At 53.4% G+C, this 19,408-nt stretch overlaps 1 protein-coding gene across 1 annotated transcript in view; it reads right to left on the bottom strand.

Moving 5' to 3' along the window:
* Window positions 1-11,109, bottom strand: part of ADRA1A (adrenoceptor alpha 1A) — an 84,661-nt gene extending 73,552 nt beyond the window's left edge. The window contains exon 1 of the mRNA XM_029064387.2: window positions 10,089-11,109. Coding sequence (XP_028920220.1) covers window positions 10,089-10,980 — 892 coding nt within the window. The 5' untranslated portion in view covers window positions 10,981-11,109. The remainder of the gene's footprint in view (window positions 1-10,088) is intronic.
* Window positions 11,110-19,408: the final 8,299 nt, after the last annotated feature.

Here is a 19,408-nt window from a genome sequence, read left to right as displayed (position 1 = left end):
AGAATCAAGCCTTTCTCTGGTGTTTGGCTGTGAAGATAATGATTTCAATCACTCTCCCTTTGCCAAGATAAACCAGGACCATTACAATAAGCTGGTTAATACCATTCAGAGTTGCTGGAATAATATTTAGGAACTATTTTACTCTCAAAACCTGGAGAGCCAGGAGTCCCTTCAGCGTGGCTGGGGACAGCATCTTCTACTGTCTTGTTGTTGGGGGACAGTGGGGAGTCCAGCTCAGCGGGCTCTGGCACAGATCAGCCGTGCCCCCAAATTCTGCTGTTGTCCCGCACGCAGCTCTTGGGAGAGATTACAGGAGGAACTATATCACCAGCCAAATCTCTGCCCTGGTGACTGTGGTCATGATAATGATGATGTCGATAATAACAATAACAATAATAATAGTCATAATTGTAGTCTTCGGTAAATGATTACTATGTGCTGAGCACTGCACTAAGTGCTGGGGTAGATACAAACTAATACCTACAGTCTCAGTAGGTGGGAGGACAGGCACTAAATCCCCATTTTGCAGACGAGGCACAGAGAACTTAAGTAACTTTCCTGATGAGAGCCACACTTTGCCTTCTTCTCAGACCTCAGGCACACCATAGTTAACTTCTGCTCCCCTCCATCCCGTCCCATCAGACCGGAAATTGGAACCACACTAACCATAACCGAGCGCTTCCCCCTCAAGGTCACTTCAGTCGCTGGGGGTGGGGGAGGATGGGGTGGGGAGTAAGCTAATGGCTGGAAACGCCGGACAAGCTCGTGGGCCAGCTGGGCTCAAGCTGAAGAAAGCATGATGGAGCCGGCATCTCACTTCTAGTGGTCACCAACTAGACACCTACCCAGGGCAGAGAGAGGGAACCTTCCAGCTGGCCTCGCAGCTTTCTCTTCTCAATCTGCCTAGGATGTCGTCTCCACCTCTGCCATAATGGCTACAAACCCGCTCAACTATCAGCTCCTGGAGGGCGGGGGCCACTTTTACTAATTCTATTGTCCTTTCCCAAGTTCTTAGTACAGTGCTGTGTACCCAATTAATGGTAAGCTCCTTGAGTGCAGGGATCATGTCCACTGACTCTATTGTACTCTCTCAGCTGCTCAGTGCAGTGCTCTGCACACAGTTGAGGGTAAGCTCTTTGAGGGTAGGGACCGTGTTTATAAATTCCATTGCCCTCTCCTAAGCACTTAGTACAATGCCCTGCACACAGTAGATGTTCAATAAATACTGTTGATTGTTCGATTAGGGTGCAAATCGTTATGGGGTGTGATGGATAGACACTGTAGTGGACAGGCAGACACCTAAATGGATAAATAGATACTATGATGGGCAGGCAGACATTGCGATGGAAAGACACTGTGATGGACTGGCAGACACTGTGATGGATAGACATTATGACAGACAGGCAGACATTGAGAAGCAGCGTGGTTCAGTGGAAAGAGCCCGGGCTTGGGAGTCAGAGGACATGGGTTCTAATCCCAGCTCTGCAGCTTGCCAGATGTGTGACTTTGGGTAAGTCACTTCACTTCTCTGTGCCTCAGTTATCTCATCTGTAAAATGGGGATTAAAACTGTGAGCCCCACGTGGGACAACCTGATCATCTTGTATCCCCCCAGTGCTTAGAACAGTGCTTTGCACATAGTAAGCACTTAACAAATACCAACATTACTATTATTATTATTATTTACAGACACTGTGATGGAAAGGCAGATACTGCGATGGCCAAACAGTGGGCCTGGGATTCCTCAGGCCTGCCTTATGGCTTATAGGTGTGGAGCTGAGACTGACCAGAGGCAAGCCGTGGCCTGCATCCCAGAACAACTGCCTCTTCTCAAGGTGGAGTGGGGGGGCAAAGGCAGAGGGTGGGTGGTCCACAGTAATGATATCCCTTAGGTTAACTGCACCCATATCTTGACTATCCACCTCTCAAGGTGTGCTGTTGGCTCCTGAGGGATTGGGTGAGAGGATGTGGATGGCTTTGTGCAAACCAGAAGCAGCATGGCTCAGTGGAAGGAGCCCGGGTTTAGGAGTCAGAGGTCATAGGTTCTAATCCCAGATCCACCACCTGTCAACTGTGTGACTTAACTTCTCGGTGCCTCAGTTACCTCATCGGTAAAATGGGAATTCAGACGGTGAGCCTCACGTGGGACAACCTGATTACCCTATGTCTACCCCAACACTTAGGACAGTACTCGGCACATAGTAAGCGCTTAACAAATACCAACATTATTATTATTGTTGTTAATGAAAAACAATTTAAGTGCAAATAATAATGGTGGTATTGATTGAGCGCTTTGAATAAGCGCTTTATATATACAGGTTTATATAAAACCTGTATAAGTGGTGGGGTAGCTCCAAGGGAATCAGATTGGATACAGTCCCTGTGCTATATGGGGCTCCCCCTCACAAAGGGTCCTACTGTCAGTGGGAGGCTCATATCTGCCCTCAAATTGGCCCCCCTGAGAAGATGGCCCAGAATATTGGTCATTAAAGGGGGAACGGGGCCGCTCAGCAGAGCCTGGGGGGGGGTCAAACACTTTCAAAGTGTCCTGCTTCTTCTGCATAGTCAGTCATTCAATTGTATTTATTGAGCATTTACTGTGTGCAGAGTACTGTACTGAGCACTTGGGAGAGTACAACAGTATAACTGTCACATTTCCTGACCTCAAGGAGCTAAAGGGGGAGATAGACGTTAATATTAATAAATATATTACAGATATTTACATAAGTGCCATGGGGCTGGGAGGGAGGATAAAATAAATAAATAAATGGTGGTATTTGTTAAGTGCTTACTATGTGCAAAGCACTGTTCTAAGCACTGGGGGATACAAGGTGATCAGGTTGTCCCACTTGGGGCTCCCAGTTTTAATCTCCATTTTACAGATGAGGTAACTGAGGCACCGAGAAGTGAAGTGACTTGCCCACAGCCACACAGCTGACAAGTGGCAGAGCTGGAATACGAACCCATGACCTCTGACTCCCAAGCCCGGGCTCTTTCCACTGAGCCACGCTGCTTCTCAGTGAATGAATGTCAGGTCGATGCAGAAGGGAGTTGAAGAAAAGGAAAAAAGGACATAGTCAGGGATGGCCTTTTGGAGGAGATGGACCTTCAATAAGGCTTTGAAGGTGGGGAGAGCAATTATTTGTCAGATCTGAGGAGGGAGGGCGTTCCAGGGCAGAGGCAGGATGTAGGGATAGAATAAGGATGGGGGTCTAGAAAAGGGGTTCTTAAAAATCATCTGCCTCACCAAACCCGGCTCCTCAGTAAACTGCGACTGGCGAGCTGGATATCTGCAGTGCCAGAGCAAACAGAAGACAGGCTTTGAACAAAAGCTTCATAAAGGACAGAAGACAAGAAGGTAAAAGAGAAACAGCTGTTACCATGCTTAATGTTTCAGTGCCTGATGCTGTTTCTCTTTTACCTTCTTGTCTTGGTAAAGACAATGTACTAAATGGACTACATTTCTGTGTGCACTGTGGGGCCAGAACTGAGGGCTCCACCTTGGCTTTTTCATCCACACTTGAACACTCAAGTGAACTTTCCTATCAGCGGTGCCTTCTCTGAATGCAAACGACAAATGTTCAAGGAATAGGAGGACAAGCATTTGATATTCACTCCACCCTCAGCCCCACAGAACTTATGTACATATCTGTAATTTATTTAAAAGTCTTTCTCCCACGGTAGACTATAAATTTCTGATGGACAGGGAATATAGCCTTCCAACTCTGTGACTATATTGTCCCAGTGCTTAGTATGCACACAGCAAGTGCTGAATAAATGATAGGTCGAATACTATAATAATGACAATAATAATAATAATGGTATTTGTTAAGTGCTTCCTATGTGCCAGGCACTGTTCTAAGCACTGGGGTGGATACAAGCAAATTGAGATTGGACACAGTTCCTGTCCCACATGGGGCTCAAAGCCTCAATTCCCATTTTGCCGCTGAGATAACTGAAGCCCAAAGAAGTTAAGTGACTTGGCCCAAGATCACACAGCAGACATGTGGCAGATATATGCACTAGGCAGTTTGCACCACACACTGCCCTAAATGTTGAGAAGATAGAGGGAAGCAGATTGCACGGCCTAAAGTCTCTCCCCTTTCTAGGAATTACCTGCAACCCAATGGCTCGGTGGCCAAGGGGGAAACGAGCCATCGGAGAAACCGCCCAGCCCAGTCCTGGCAGCTCCAGGGTGACACTCCCTTTTGGGGGCTCCTAGGTGACCCCACTAGGTACCTTAGGCCCCCCTGAGCAGAGACTGCCTGTGTGCTCCCAGCAGGTAGTGGAGAGCGGGGCCCTCATGAACCTGTGGAAACAAGCCCAGGCCGGGACAAAGCCTCCCCCTCCTCTCTGGGAGCGGCGGCCTTCCCACCATTACTCATGGGAGCCAATTAGCCCGCCAGCCCTGAGGTGGGGATTCTGGGAGGCAGAAGGGAATCAGCAAGCCTGGGATGGAGTCTGTTGCTGGTGGATTCTGTGTTTTTCTGCTACCTCATCAGCCAAAAAAACAGTGGGATTGACTGAGCACTTAACGTGTGCTCAACGCTGTGCTAAAGCACCTGTCTTCCCCCTGGACTGGAATAACAATCACAATACTTTTAGTATTTGTTAAGAGCTTAGTATGTGTCAAGCAGAGTACTTAGCACTGGGGTGAATATAAGCTCTTCAGGTCCCACATAGTCTAAGTAGGAGGGAGAACAGGTCCCCATTTTCAAGTGAGGGAACTGAGGCTTAGAAAAATTAAGTCTTGCCAAAAGTATTATAGCAGGCAATTAGCAGAGGCAGGATTAGAACTCAGGTCCTCTGACTCCCCAGGCCCTTGCTCTTTCCATTAGGCCACACTACTTCGCTTGGAAGCTCTTTGAGGGTGTACCAACTAAATCTTTCATATTCTACCAAGCACTTAGTAAAGTGCTCTGCATAGAGTAAACACAATAAATATCATTGGTTGAATAATGGATTGATTGGGAGAGTACAGTACAGTGATTGATTGGGAGAGTACAGTACAGTTAGTAGTACTACCCCTGTCCTGGAGGAGTTTACAATCTACAGTGTTGTGCAGAGCACTGTGCCGAGCATTTGAGTAAGTCCAGTAGAGTTAATATACACGATCCTCGTCCTCGAGGAGTTGACTGTCTACTGTGTACAGAGCAGCAGACTGAGTGTCGGGGAGAATGAAGTAGACACGATCCCTGCCCTCAAGGCCACCCACCCAAAGCTCTAGGATGTGTTGAGTTGGTGACTTGGGGCTCAAAGTTGGCATCTCACTTTTGGGCGGGGAGGGAGGAAGGGTTGAATTTTGAGGATCCGAACACCAGAGCTTTGCTCCTTGGACCCTCCCCAGTTGGCAGTGCCAGAAGACCCAATCTGCAAAGGTCACTGGTTCACCCCGGTCGCTTTCCAGGAGGTTAAGGCCTTTTGATCGTCTCTCCGTGAAGCAGAGAGTGGGCCCGGGGCCTTTGTGGGGACAGTGGGCGGCCCTGCCCCACGGAAAGCTAGCCCCCACATCGGCAGGACCGGCTGGAGGACAAAGTTTCCCTTAAAAGGGATCCTCGTCACATGGTTGGCTCCGAGACGGGCAGGTTTTTAAATGGTCACCGCGCGGTCTGGCGATCGGCTAAATGTGGGAAGCTCAAGAAAAATGTGTGCGCTGTTCTGTCCCGAACCCTTTATGGGCATGGGCTGCTGACATCTCTTTCACTTAGCATTCCGGCCAAGACGCTGAGGGGAAGCCTTCCCCTTTCCCCTTTTCAAATTCAAACCCGTCTCTTTGGGGCTCCCTGGCCCACGGCCTTTAGCGTCTGGGCCCGCCGGAGGCCAGAAGCCAACATCACCGCCACCCCTCGGCTTCGTGCCTGCGGCCGGGGGGCCCTGCCAGTGGGTTTCTGCCCCTCCTTCCCTCCCCCCACCCACCTCCCCTTGCCTCCATCTCGCCGCTGAACTTGAGGCCTGGGCTCGATAGGGAGGCCGCACCAAGCAGAGTAACGTCAGGAAGATGTACAGAAGCACAAAGCCTTGGGAGAGATGTTCACGCTTACGAACGTGCCGGCTCCAGACGTTAGGAGTACATGACTGGGCCGTTTCATTGCTGGGCCGTTTCACTGCCCATCGTCGCTGTATTTGTTTTTTCCTAGTAAGTTCTCTTCCAGCCCAGGGGCCGGAGGAGCAGGCTGGCTCAGTGTCCTCCTGAGGACAGACAGATGTGCCTGGGAGACCTGTATCAGCCCTCTCTCCCTGTCGTCTCTCCACTCCTCCTTCCCATCCCACCCAGTGCTCCCTCCCTTTGACCACCAACTCCTGCCTTTCTCCTCTCCACTTTCCACTGAGTCACACTGTTTCTCATCTGTAAAATGGGGATTGAGACCGTGTGCCTGACCTGGGACAGGGACCGTGTCCATCCCGATTTGTTTGTATCCATCCCAGTGATTAATACAGTGCCTGGCACATAGTAAGCACTTAATGAATACCGTGATTATTATTGTTACTTCCCCACTGGGTGAGAGGGACCAGCTGCAACCCCATGAAGGATGAATTGTAATAAAAATATGAGTTAATAAGAATTGTGATATTTGTTAAATGCTTACTATGTGCCAGGCACTGTACTAAGCACAGGGGTGGATACAAGCAAATCAGGTTGGACACAGTCCCTGTCCCACAAGGGTCACATTCTTAATCCCCATTTTCCAGATGAAAGAACTGAGGGAAGTTGAGTGACTTAATAATAATAATAATGTTGGTATTTGTTAAGTGCTTACTATGTGCAGAGCACTGGTCTAAGCGCTGGGGTAGATACAGGGTAATCAGGTTGTCCCACGTGAGGCTCACAGTCTTAATCCCCATTTTCCAGATGGGGTAACTGAGGAACAGAGAAATTAAGTGACTTGCCCACAGTCACGCAGCTGACAAGTGGCAGAGCCGGGATTCGAACTCATGACCTATGACTCCCAAGCCTGTGCTCTTTCCACTGAGCCATGCTGCTACCCCTTACAAAAGATGGGAAAGGGGTCCTGGGACCTCCGTGTAGACGTGTTCAGGAGGAGGGGGACGCTTGCCCAACATCACACAGCTGACAAGTGGTGGAGTCGGAATTAGATCCCGGGACCTGCTGACTCCTAGGCCCGGGCTCTATCCACTAGACCATGCTGCTAATTGTTGCATCCATATTTTGCTCTGGGCCAGGCCCTCACCTCCAAAACACTTGGAAATCCATAGCTGCCAGTCCTGCAGGGCAGGCAGGGCGGTGTAGGCAGTAAGACGGATGGGGGACGCAAGGAGAGAGCTGAAATATCTCAATAATAACAGTTATAAAGACACTGTGCCCTGAACACAGTGACACTCAATACATTCTATTGACTGATAATGACAAATCTCGGCACGTTTCCCTAGATGCTCCCTCCCACTTCCGTGGGTCAGCACTATTCTTAAGGAATCGAGAAAGTCCCTGTTAGGCTGCCAGGGAGCCAAATTGAGACTCCCTGTCTTCTAAAGGAGAGATTTGGGGCTGGGAAGGTGCTCTCCTGGACAGGTAGGTATCCACCTTGGCCTAGTGGATAGAGCACGGGCTTGGGACTCAGAAGGACCTGGGTCTAATTCCGGCTCTGCCACGTAGCTGCCGGGTGACCTTAGGCAAGTCACTTCTCTGTGTCTCAGTTACCTCGTCTGTAAAATGGGGAGGAAATAATAATAATAATGATGGTAGTTGTTAGGTGCTTATTATGTGTCTATCTCTGTTCGAAGCTCTGGGGTAGATACCAACTAATCAGGTTGGACACAGACCCTGTCCCACATGGGGCTCAAATCTTAATGCTCATTTTAAAGATGAGGTAACCGAGGCACAGAGAAGTGAAGTGACTTGCCCAAAGCCACACAGCAGACAAGTGGTGGAACTGGAATCAGAAACGAGGTCCTTCTGACTCCCAGGCCCCGTCTCTATCCACTAGGCCAAGCTGCTTCCCCGACTGTGAGCCCCACGTGGGACAGGGATTGTGTCCAACCTGATTAGTTTGTATCTACCCCAGCGCTCAGAACAGTGCCTGATAAGTAATAAGTGCTTAACCAATACCATATTACCTCACTCATTGTAGGGGACCCTCCCCTCCCAGGCCCCAGTCCACACCTACGCCAGAGTCACTGCCCTCGAGGGGAACTGAGCCCTCGTAGCTGGTCGCTGGTTCCAAAGTCAAGAGTTCCCTCTCTAAAGAGCCCCCCCGCCGCCCCCGGAATTCCAGTTCTTCCTGGCCCTACTTCCAGTGAGGAAGAGTGGCGACGGGTAAGCAGATGGTGGCCAAGAGAGCTGGGGCTGTCTCGAAGCCTTCCCAAAAGTTGTAAGTGATCCTAGAGGGAAGACCCTCTAGTCGGTAGGCTGGGTATGGGCAGGGAACCTGTCTATCAACTCTCCTATATTGTAATCAATCAGAAAAGCAGTCATTCATATTTACCGAGCCCTTGCTGTGTGCAGGGTACTCTCCCAAGTGCTTTGTTTGGTGCTCCGCACACAGTAAGCACTCAATAAAATGCTATTGATTGATGGATGGATGAGGAGGCCAGGGCGAGATCTCTGGCAGTTCTGTCAATAATACCGGCAGTACAAGTAGTTCTGAGAGCTGGCCAAGGAGACGTTGTACACAACACATGATTAGGCAGCTAAAATCTGACCCCAGATGTTGGAAATATAGGCTTCCAACGGCTCTTTCTCCTCCAGACTGCTTGCAGCTGCTGGCAGGGGAGCAAGCATCTAAAGATTCAAGTCAGTAGAGGACAAAAGACCCACTATTTTTGGATCTTTTTCGAGGTTTTTGGGCTTTTTCGAGGTTTTTGGGATGTACCTGGACTCCCCTAAATGAATCCACTTTCTGATGCCAGGGATTAGTTTGGACGGACACTTATTTAGCCTCTGGAAAAATTGGTCTTTTCAACCCTCCGGTATTTATCATTTCCAACGTTTACTCCCAGATAGAAAGAAATAAGGAACATCGACGGGGCACTAGTGAAGACACCAGCAGGGTTAGTCTTAACACATTACCTCGGCGCTCAGTACAGAGCTTGGCAGAGAGTAAGCGCTTAACAAATTCCATACTTGTTATATCATCATCGAAATGGAGTAAGCATTTCTCATGTGAAAGATTATTTAAATGTCTAAATCTGAGGGTCTTTCAAAGTTCGGAAAGGATTGGATTCATCATTCCTCTCCCTACTAAGACTTTGCAATCCTTCCCATACCCTCCCGGATTCCAGAAAACAGAAAGAGCACAGGCAAAAAGTATCTGATTGTTCTTCTTCACACCAGGTTGGCCGTAATCAGCAAATAATACCACGGAACCACCCGACCAGATAAAGAGCGATTTGAACAGCCGTTTACCAGATTCAGATAAAAATGTCAAGTGCGGCTCAAAAATCTTCAGCCTTCCAGGGTAGAAGAGGAAAGAGGATGGCAGTTACAGAGAGACCACTGTTAAGGTTGCCCTTCTGCTCAGGGATGGAGAGTTTCTGCAGGCCGGCAGGCAGACGGGCTATGAGCCCCCCAAGGCCCAGGCTTCCATGGAACGGAGTGGAAATTCATATGAAATGCAATCTCGGAAGGTCTTTGGGCTCCTTTTCCAGGGGGAACCTGGGCAGTAGTGCCCTCTGCCCTCTCTCACCTATCCCCACTTTATTCCCACCCCACCCGACCGCCACTTCAGCACTTTGGCACCACCTAAGCTCTTGGGCACTCACAACCCTCTATGCCCCGCTCTCTCCCAAGCGCTGGGTACAGTGCTCCGCACCCTAACTCACCCGTTCAATCAGTGAGTGCTTCCTGGGCGTAGACCACTGTCCTAAGCGACCGGGAGAGCACAGCACAATAGAGTTGGTGCATAGGATCCCAGCCCTCGAGGAGCTCGCAGTCTGCAGTTACCCGGTTGCAACTCTCAATGGGCGGACGGATGGACGGGCGGATGGATGGATGGAACTTTGGCTCTGACCGGCCACCTGGCCCAGCTGCCTTCTGGCCCGATACGGGCCGGTCGAACCAGGCCCGGAGCTGGAGGCGCCCACCCCTTCCCCATCCCGCCCAGGGGAATCGGCGACAGCGGAGGGCACACTCACCGATGGGCATCACCAGGAAGAAGGGGAGCCAGCAGAGGACGAAACAGCCCACGACTATGCCCAGGGTCTTGGCCGCTTTCTTCTCGCGGGAGAACTTGAGGAGGCGCAGGGAGAAGTGGGCCTTGCCCTTGGAGCCGGGGCCCCGGGCCTCAGGCACGTTTCTGCGGTGGATCCGGAGGGTGACCTGCTCCGAGTCGGACTTGTCTGTCTTCAGGCCGGTGCGGAGGCCCCTGCTCTCCCTCCTGGCCACCACGTAGACGCGGCAGTACATGGCCAGGATGATGGCCAGCGGCACGTAGAAGGAACCCAGGGCTGAGAAGAGCACGTAGCCCGGTTCCTGGTTGATGTGGCAGACGGTCTCGTCCTTGGGGGCCGGCTGCCTCCAGCCGAACAGCGGGCAGATGGAGATGACCAGGGCCAGGGCCCAGACGCTGAGCAGCGCCAACAGGCCCCGCCGCTCGGTCACGATGGCCGGGTAGCGCAGCGGGTAGCTGACCCCGATGTAGCGGTCCACGGAGATGACGCACAGGCCCATGATGGAGGCCGTGCAGCAGAGCACGTCCACCGCCGCCCAGATGGTGCAGAAGACGCGCCCGAAGGCCCAGTAGCCCAGGATCTCGAAGACGGCCGAGAAGGGCAGCACGGTGGACGTGAGGAGCAGGTCGGCCACGGCCAGGTTGGCGATGTAGTAGTGGGTGACGCTCTGCAGGTGCCGGTGGCAGGCCACCGACAGGATCACCAGGATGTTGCCCAGGACCCCGAAGAGGATCAGGCCCCCCAGGATCACCCCCAGGAGGACCGCCTTTGGGACGCTCACGGGGGGCAAGGGGGCTGCCCCCGGGGCATGGGTGCAGTTGGGGCACTCGGAGGCATTCCTGGGCATCAGCTCCATCCTTCCCGTGGTGGCCCGGGGTCGGGGGGCGGAGATGGGGACGGGGGAGAGTCGGAGACCGGATCTATACCGGGGGTGCCTCGGGATGCTGGGGGAGAGGGGAGGAAAGTCTGAGAAGGGGCGTCCCCGGGTGCGTGGGGCTGGGGTCGTGGGGGCCGCGGGGGCAGAACCCCCCGGTCCAGAGACGGGGGCAGCGAGAAGGTTGGGGTTGGGGATGTGGGTGGGGGGGTCCCGCCCCCCGATTCCCTTAGGGGAGGGCCATCTGCGGACGCCTAAGCCGGGCCGGGCCCCAGGCGGTCACAAGGGGAGACCCCGTGCTGGCATGGGGCGGGGTCCGGGGGGCCCGGGGGTCTGGGGGCCCGGGGGGCCCGGGGGGCCCGGGGATCTGGGGTGCCGGGGGTTTCTGGGGGCGGGCCCGGCTCTCTAGGTGAGAATGGTCCTTGGGGGCAGGCCGGACTCTCCGCTTCCTCCTCCGAAGCCTCTCTCCGGCAGCGGCTCCATCCCCGGCCCTCAAGCCCGGGCCTGGGGGGCAGGCCGGGGGGTCAGGGAGAGGGGGGTCAGGGAGAGGGGGTCAGACGGAGGGGGTCAGTCCCGGGGGTCAAGGAAAGGGGGTCAGGGAGAGGGGGTCAGAGAGAAGGGGTCACTACCAGGGGTCAGGGAGAGGGGGTCGGGGAAAGGGGGTCAGGGAGAGGGGGTGGCAGCGACGGTGGTGTGGGGTGAGGAGGAGCGGGGCTCTCAGGGCACCGTCGGGGCGGCGGCGGGGCCTGGTCCGGTCCGGTGCGGTCCGGTCCGGGATGCGGCTGCGGGACAGAAGGCGCGGGAGCGGAGAGTCAGGGAGTGCGGGGGGTGCGGGAGGGGGTGCCGGGGGGGAAGGGTGCGGGAAGGGGCAGCGGAAGGCCGGGCTGCGCTCTTCCCGGCCGCGGGAGCTGCGCCTCCTCGAGGGACCCCGACCCGGGAATTGTACATCCCAAGCGCTTAGTACAGTGCTCCGCGCAAAGTAATGATGAATGAATGGAGGGCACAGGGGGGAGGGCACCGGGGGAGGGGACCTGGGGAGGAAATGGAGGGAGAGAAGGGACGGGAGGAAGGGATTCACACTCCCCCTGCCTGCTCGTTTATCATCAATCCTCTCACCTCTAACAGAAAACCTCTGCCCTTGTTCCTGCCCCTGCCCTGCCCTGATCTACCCCTGCCCCCTACCCTACCTACGCCCTGCCCTGCTCTACTCCTGCCCCTCTCCTACCTCTGCCTTGCCCCTGCTCTGCCCCTGCCCCTACCCTACCTTTGCTCTCCCCCTGCTGTGCTCTTCCCCTATCCTACCTACCTCTGCTCCGCCCGTCCGACCTCTGGCCCCGCCTTGTCCGACCTACTCTGCTCTGCCCTACCCCTGCCCTGCCCCTGCTCTGCCCCCGCCCAGCCCCTGCTCTGTCCTTGCCCTACCCCTGCCCTACCCCTGCCCTACCCTTGCCCTACCCCTGCCCTGTCCTACCTTACCTATGGGAAGCAGCGTGGCTCAGGGGAAAGAGCACGGGCTTGGGAGTCAGAAGTCATGGGTTCGAATGGGTTCTCTGCCACTTGTGAGCTGTGTGACTGTGGGCAAGTCACTTAACTTCTCTGTGCCTCAGTTACCTCATCTGGAAAATGGGGATGAAGACTGTGAGCCTCACGTGGGACAATCCGATTACCCAGTATTTACCCCAGCGCTTAGAACAGTGATCTGCAGATAGTAAGCGCTTAACAAATACCCACGTTATTATTATTATTATTACCCCTGCCCTGCCCCTGCTTTCTCCCTTCTCTGCCCTTGCCCTACCCCTGTCCTGCCCCAGCCCTGCTCTGCGCCTTTCCTACCCCTGCCCTGCCTCTGCCCTGCTCTGCCCTCGCCCTACCCCTGCCATGCCCTCTCTCCCTGGCCGGTGTAGTCTTCCCGGGTCGGCGCTATGACACCGGATCATCTCGGGAACATTTTCTCATCCGCCAACCTTACGGGGGGCTCAGGGGGACGTCCCTGTCCACAGAGGACCTCCAGCCCCTACCTCTGCCCGTCCCCCCCGCCATGAGTCCCCCTTCCTATCCCGCAGCCGAAAGTACAGCCCATCCGCGCCCAGCCCGGCCCAGCCCGGGGGCCAGAGCCCGATCCAGACCCTAGACTCTACAGCCCAGATCAGATGCCAGAGTCCAGCCCACAGCACAATCCAGCGTCCGGAGCTCAGACCCCAGCCCAGAGCCCCCGGCCCAGAGCCCCCAGGAGTCCAGATGCCCCAGCCCCCAGGAGTCCAGATTCCCCAGCCCCAGGAGCCCAGATGCCCCAGCTCCCAGCCCCCAGTCCCCAGGAGTTCAGATGCCCCAGCACCCAGGAGCCCAGATCCCCCAGCCCCAGGAGTCCAGATGCCCCAGCTCCCAGCCCCCAGGAGTCCAGATGCCCCAGCTCCCAGCCCCCAGCCCCCAGGAGTTCAGATGCCCCAGCACCCAGGAATCCAGATCCCCCAGCCCCCCAGCCCCCAGGAGTCCAGATCCGCCTGCCCCCAGCTCCCCAGCCCCTCAGCCGCAGCCCCCAGCCCCCAGGAGTGCAGATCCCCCAGCCCCCAGCCCAATTCAGACCCCAGAGTCCAGACCAGAACCCAGATCAGAGTTCAGAGGCCACAGTCCAACCCAAACCCCGATTTAGAGTCCAGGGCCTGCAGCCCATCCCCGAGCCCCGAGCCCCGAGCCCCGAGCCCCGCGGTGGGCTTTGGGCGCTGGACTTTGGGCGGTGGGCGTTGTCCTGGAGCGGAGCAGGGCCGGGCCGGGCCGGGCCGGGCCGGGCAGAGCTAAGGGGCCCGGGGCCCGAGCCGGAGCCCGGACCGCAATCCAGAACTTGCCCCGGTGGGCGAGGGGCCCTGGAGGGGCGTTCAGAAGATGGCACGGGGCGGGGGGGGGGGGGGTGCGGGGGTCGGGGGCTTTTACTGCCCCCGGGCCCATCCGCAGGTCCAGACCCGTCCTAACGAAGGTGGGAGGGGAGGGGGCGACCGGGGGGGCGGGGGTGGCTCCCGGATCCCTTAGGGTTAAAAAAAACACTTGTTGTCTAGGAAATAACTTCACAGAAAGTCAAGGAGAGGCGGGGGCCGGGGGGGAGGGAGAGGGGAGGAGAGACAGAGACAGCACAAGGGAGAGAGACAGAAGGAGAGGGAGAGAAGGAGGGGGAGGGAGAGACAGAGGAAGAGACAGAGAAACGGGGAGGGAGAGACAGAGGGAGAGACACAAGGGTGGGGAGAGAGAGACAGAGGGAGAGACAGAGAAAGGGGGGAGGGAGAGACAGAGGGAGAGACATAAGGAGGGAGAGAGAGAGACAGAGGGAGAGATAGAGAAAGGGGGAGGGAGACAGAGATGGAGAGACACCAGGAGGGGGAGAGAGAGAGACAGAGGGAGAGACAGAGAAAGAGGGGGAGTGATAGAGATAGAGGTGGAGAGAGACAGAGGGGGAGAGAGAGAGAGGGAGAGACAGAGAAGGAGAGGGAGACGAAGAAAGGGGAAAGAGACAGAGAAGGAAGGGGAGAAAGAGAGAGACAGAGAAGGGGGAGAGGGAGAGACAGAGGGAGAGGCAGCGGGAGGGAGAAACAGAGAAGGGGGAGAGAGACAGAGACAGCGGGAGGGAGAGACAGAGAGGGGGGAGAGGGTCAGAGGGAGGGAGAGACACGGAAGGAGGGGAGGGAGAGACAGAGGGAGAGACAGAGAAGGAGGGGGAGAGAGACAGAGAGAGAGTCAGAGACAGCGGGGTGGGGGGCTGGGAGAGAAGGAGAGTCGGGGTCTGAGAGACCCTTGGCAGGCGGAGGACGAGGACGAGGATGAGGCAGTGGCAGAGACACCCAGAGACGGAGCCCCTGGGGCTGGAGAGAAAGCCAGAGAGGGAAGGGGCAGGGGAAGACAGGGGACGGGGCGATGGGGACTCAACTGCTCCTGGATGAAACTGGGACTGGTCCTCCCCAGGCCGGCCCCGGCCCCGGCCCCCTTCCCCTCCCCTCCCCCTCCTCCAGCCCCGCACCCGCAGCCCCGCAGTCTCGCAGCCCCGCACTCACCTGGATCCCGGCCCCCAACTAGCATCGCTCTGGAAAGCAGAAGCGCAACTGGGAGGCAGCGCTCCTCCTGCACATCAACCAGCTCCGTCCTTCCTTCCCCTCCTCCTCTTCCTTCCCCTCCTCCTCTTCCTTCTTCTCTTACTCCTCCTCCTCCTCCTCTCCCTCCTTTCCCCCTCCTCCTCCTCCTCTTCCTTCTCTCCCTCCTCCTCTTCTTCCCTTCCCCTCCTCCCCTTTCTCCTCCTCCTCCTCGTCTTCCCCCTTTTCCTCCTCTTCCTTCTCTTTTTCCTTTTCTTCTTCCTTCTCCTCTTGCTTTTCTTGCTTTTCTTCTCTGCTTTTCTTCCTCCTCCTCCTTCTTCCCCTCCTTCTCCTCCTCCTCTTCCTTCTCTCTCTCCTCCTCCTCCTCCTCCTCCTCTAGCCTGTTAGGGATGGGACCCTCGGTTTGACCCCCAGATCTCCCTTGCCCTCCCACCAGTGAGCCACCCATCCACCGGGGACCCAAGTGTCCGGTTCGGTGTCGGCCTCCCTGAGGACCAGCAACAAAAACAGCCACCCCAACAACTCGCAGCCCTGAGACATCCACATCCCTGCCAGCCTGGAGAGTGACTTCACCCGGCTCCCCTGCCACTGATGGAGCAGGCGGAGCCCAGCAGAACCCAGCTGAACCGAACCGAGCCGGGCCCCGGCCTGCCCGGTCCAAACCAGCCCAGGCCAGCCACTACTGTAATCTCTTAGGCAAATTATCCTATTACTCAGCCACCAGCCGCTCACCCCATCCGACCCAGCGGCTCCCGGGACAGCCGCCTATGTTTTCCTGGCTTTCTCTTTTCTGCTCCTACTGGGGTGGGCATTGGAGAGACTTCACTTTCCTTAAACAAAGAGATGTGTGTAAGAGCGCGCGTGTGTGTGTGTGTGTGTGTGTGTGTTTGTGTATGCGTGCATCCATCCATATATGAGAAAGACCCAAATATTGATCAAAAGTCCCTCTTCATCCCTAGGGCTGAGTCGCGAGTGCACGGAAACATTAAGAGTGGACTAATTTTAACATCTTGAAGAGATTAAAATAAAATGGATCAATCGGGAAGTATATTGTATTCACCTACTGCCTGATTATTTTGGGGGATTCCATACAAGCGTTTAAAAGAAGAGCGAGATTCAATAAAATTGAATTGAATCCGATAAAATAAATAAACATAACGTCAGCCAAATTGTATTTTCAGGAAGATAAAATGGACACATTCAATCCTTATTTAATAAGATTCTTCTGCCAGCAGTTTAATAAATGGGTTTGAAGTTTACTAGGCCCTGTGAATTTTTAAAGATTTCATAGCCATTTTACTCTTCACTATTCCAGGGCCCCGGCATCTTTTAAACTACTGCATGGTTGCCAACTCATTTGTCTCCCTTTAATCCTCGTCAACTCACCGCTTAGATAGCTGACTAGCCCCTTTCTGTTCTACTAATTTCCATCTTTGGCTTCTCTTGCAACTCTCCAGCTATGAAAGAGTATGTATTTGCAACTCCCTAGGAGGACAGTGTATTCTGTCAATTCTCACAAATGCTTTTAATCTAGAGGCAACGTTTTAAAAAAACAACCCCCCAAAACTATGGTATTTGTTAAGAACTTACTACGTGCCAGGCTCTAAGTGCTGGGGTGGATATAAAATAATCGGATTGGACACGGTCCCTGTCCCGCAAGGGGCTCACAGTCTTAATCCCCATTTTACAGATGAGGAAACTAAGACACAAGAGAGGAAGCAAAGAGACTTGCCTGAGGTCACACATCAGACAAATGGCGGAACTAGGATTAGAACCCAAGTCCTCTAATTCCAAGGTCCATGGTCTTTCCACTAGTCCACGCTGCTTCCCACACTTCTCCCCTAACTCTCCTATTTTCTTTGGACAAAAGGCAATGACGATATCTACCAATGAGGTTCCGACCTCACGGCTCTGGCCCCCGAGAACCCGGGTGGGCACATTTCCAAATTTGAGCCTTCAGATGGATTTGCCAGAGTTCCAGAGGGAGACAGGTGATTTCCGCCCCATGCCTCTCTCTGCAGATTCAGTACCCAGTCCCTGCTCTGTGCTTAGACCCTCAAGACCCTCCCTTTCCATCTGCTTCTCCTCCTCTCCCCATCGCCCCTACTCCCTCCCTCTGTTCTACCCCCTTCCCCTCCCCACAGCACATGTGTATATTTGTATATATGATTTATTACTCTATTTTATTAACAATGTGTCTATATCTATGATTCTGTTTATCTATTTTGATGGTATTGATGCCTGACTACTTGTTTCGTTTTGCTGTCTGTCTCCCCCTTTAAGACTTTGAGCCCATTGTTGGACAGGGATTGTCTCTATCTGCCGAATTGTACATTCCAAGTGCTTAGTACGGTGATCTGCACACAGTAAGTGCTTAATAAATACGATTGAATGAATGAATGCATGACTCTGCACTGGTGCCACCAGGAAGTTCAGAGGATGGGAAACTGCTGATTTCCTTCTATTTCTAAAGCCTTTAAGGATGCTGAGGAGCGGTCTCCTAGGACACACTTTAGAAAAAATACGTTGATCGCTGGCAAGACCACAGGAAAATCAATGAATTGTATTTATTGAGCACTTACTGTGTGAGAGCACCGTACTAAGTACTTGAGAGGGTTATATAACTGTATGAGAGACCCATTCCCTGCCCGCAGTGAATTTAGAGTCTAGGGAAGGAGCTGTACTCCTAAAGTTATTTATTTTTTAATGGTATTTGTTAAGCATTTACTATGTGCCAGGCATTGTACAAAATGCTGCGGTAGATACAAGATAATCAGGTTGAATACAGTCCATTTCCCATGTGGGGCCCATGGTCTTAATCGCACTGCTTGAAGCAGCGTAGCATAGTGGAAAGAGCAAGGGGTTGGGAGTCAGAGGTCAAGGGTTCTAATCTCAGCTCTGCCACTTGTCAGCTGTGTGACTTTGGGCAAGTCACTTCAATTCTCTGGGCTTCAGTTACTTCATCTGTAATATAGGGATTAAGACTGTAAACCCCACAAGGGACAACCTGATTATCTGGCATCTATCTCAGTGCTTAGAACTATGCTTGGCACATAGTAAGCACTTTAAAAATATCATCATTATTATTAATGCCCATTTGACAGATGAGGTAACTGAGGCACAGAGAAGTTAAGTGACTAGCCCAAGGTCACACTGCAAGGTCAAACCTGGGATTAGAACCCAGGTTCTCTGGCCCCCAGGCCCATGATCTTTCTACAATGCTTCTCTGCATATTAAATTCACTCACTCATTCATTCATTTCTTCATTCGAACCTGTTTACTGAGCACTTACTGTATGCAGAACACTGTACTAAGCACTTGGGAGAGTACAGTACAGCAATAAACAGACACATTCCCTGCCTACAGTGAGCTTACAGTCTACATGCGGGGAGTCAGACATGAATACAAATATATAAAATTACAGATATGTACAGATGAAATTATACTACAGTACAGTGCTCTGCACACAGTAAGTGCTCAATAAATACCACTGAATGAATGAATACTATTACCTTCAAATCCACCATACCATAGCTCTTCCCATCTTCAAAGCCCTTCTGAAATCACCCCTCTTCCAGGGGGCCTTCCTTGATTGATTTCTAACCACCCCCACCTCCTGCCAACTGCCACTTTGGCACTTCTGTGCTACCTGAGTGCTGCAGTACCTCAATCTCCCCATTTTTGTACATTTCTTGTGTACCATATTATTAAAGAGCTTAGCACAGGTTCATGTTCCCTTTGCCTCATTCCGCCTATCAGTAATTCGTTTTACCATCTGCCTCTTCTGCTAGATGGTGAAATCTTCCAGGTCAGGGATCACATCTACTAACTCTATTGTGCTCTCCCCAGCACTTAGTACATTGCTCAGCGCTCAGTTCTTTTTTATATGGTATTTGTTATGCACCTACTACGGTAGACTATGCGCTCCTTGAGAGCAGGAATCATAGAGAAGCAGCGTGGCTCAGTGGAAAGAGCCCAGGCTTGGGAATCATAGGGCATGGGTTCAAATCCCAGCTCTGCCACTTGGCAGCTGTGTGACTGTGGGCAAGTCACTTCACTTCTCTGGGCCTCAGTTACCTCATCTGTCAAATGGGGATTAAGACTGTGAGCCTCACGTGGGACAACCTGATTACTCTTTATCTACCCCATGCTTAGAACAGTGCTCTGCACAAAGTAAGCGCTTAACAGATACCAACATTATTATTATATCTATTGATGCTATGGCGCTCACAGTGCTCTGCATGCAGTAGACTGTAAACTCCTCGAGGGCAGGTGTCGTGTCTACTAACTGTATTGTACTCTCCCAAGCACCGAGTATAGTGTTAATAATGTTGGCA

The sequence above is a fragment of the Ornithorhynchus anatinus genome, chromosome 5 (genome assembly GCF_004115215.2).
Source record: "Ornithorhynchus anatinus isolate Pmale09 chromosome 5, mOrnAna1.pri.v4, whole genome shotgun sequence".
NCBI classification, from domain to species: domain Eukaryota; kingdom Metazoa; phylum Chordata; class Mammalia; order Monotremata; family Ornithorhynchidae; genus Ornithorhynchus; species Ornithorhynchus anatinus.
The sequence above is the reverse complement of the archived record's forward strand: the minus strand, read 5'-3'. Positions and strand labels throughout refer to the sequence as shown.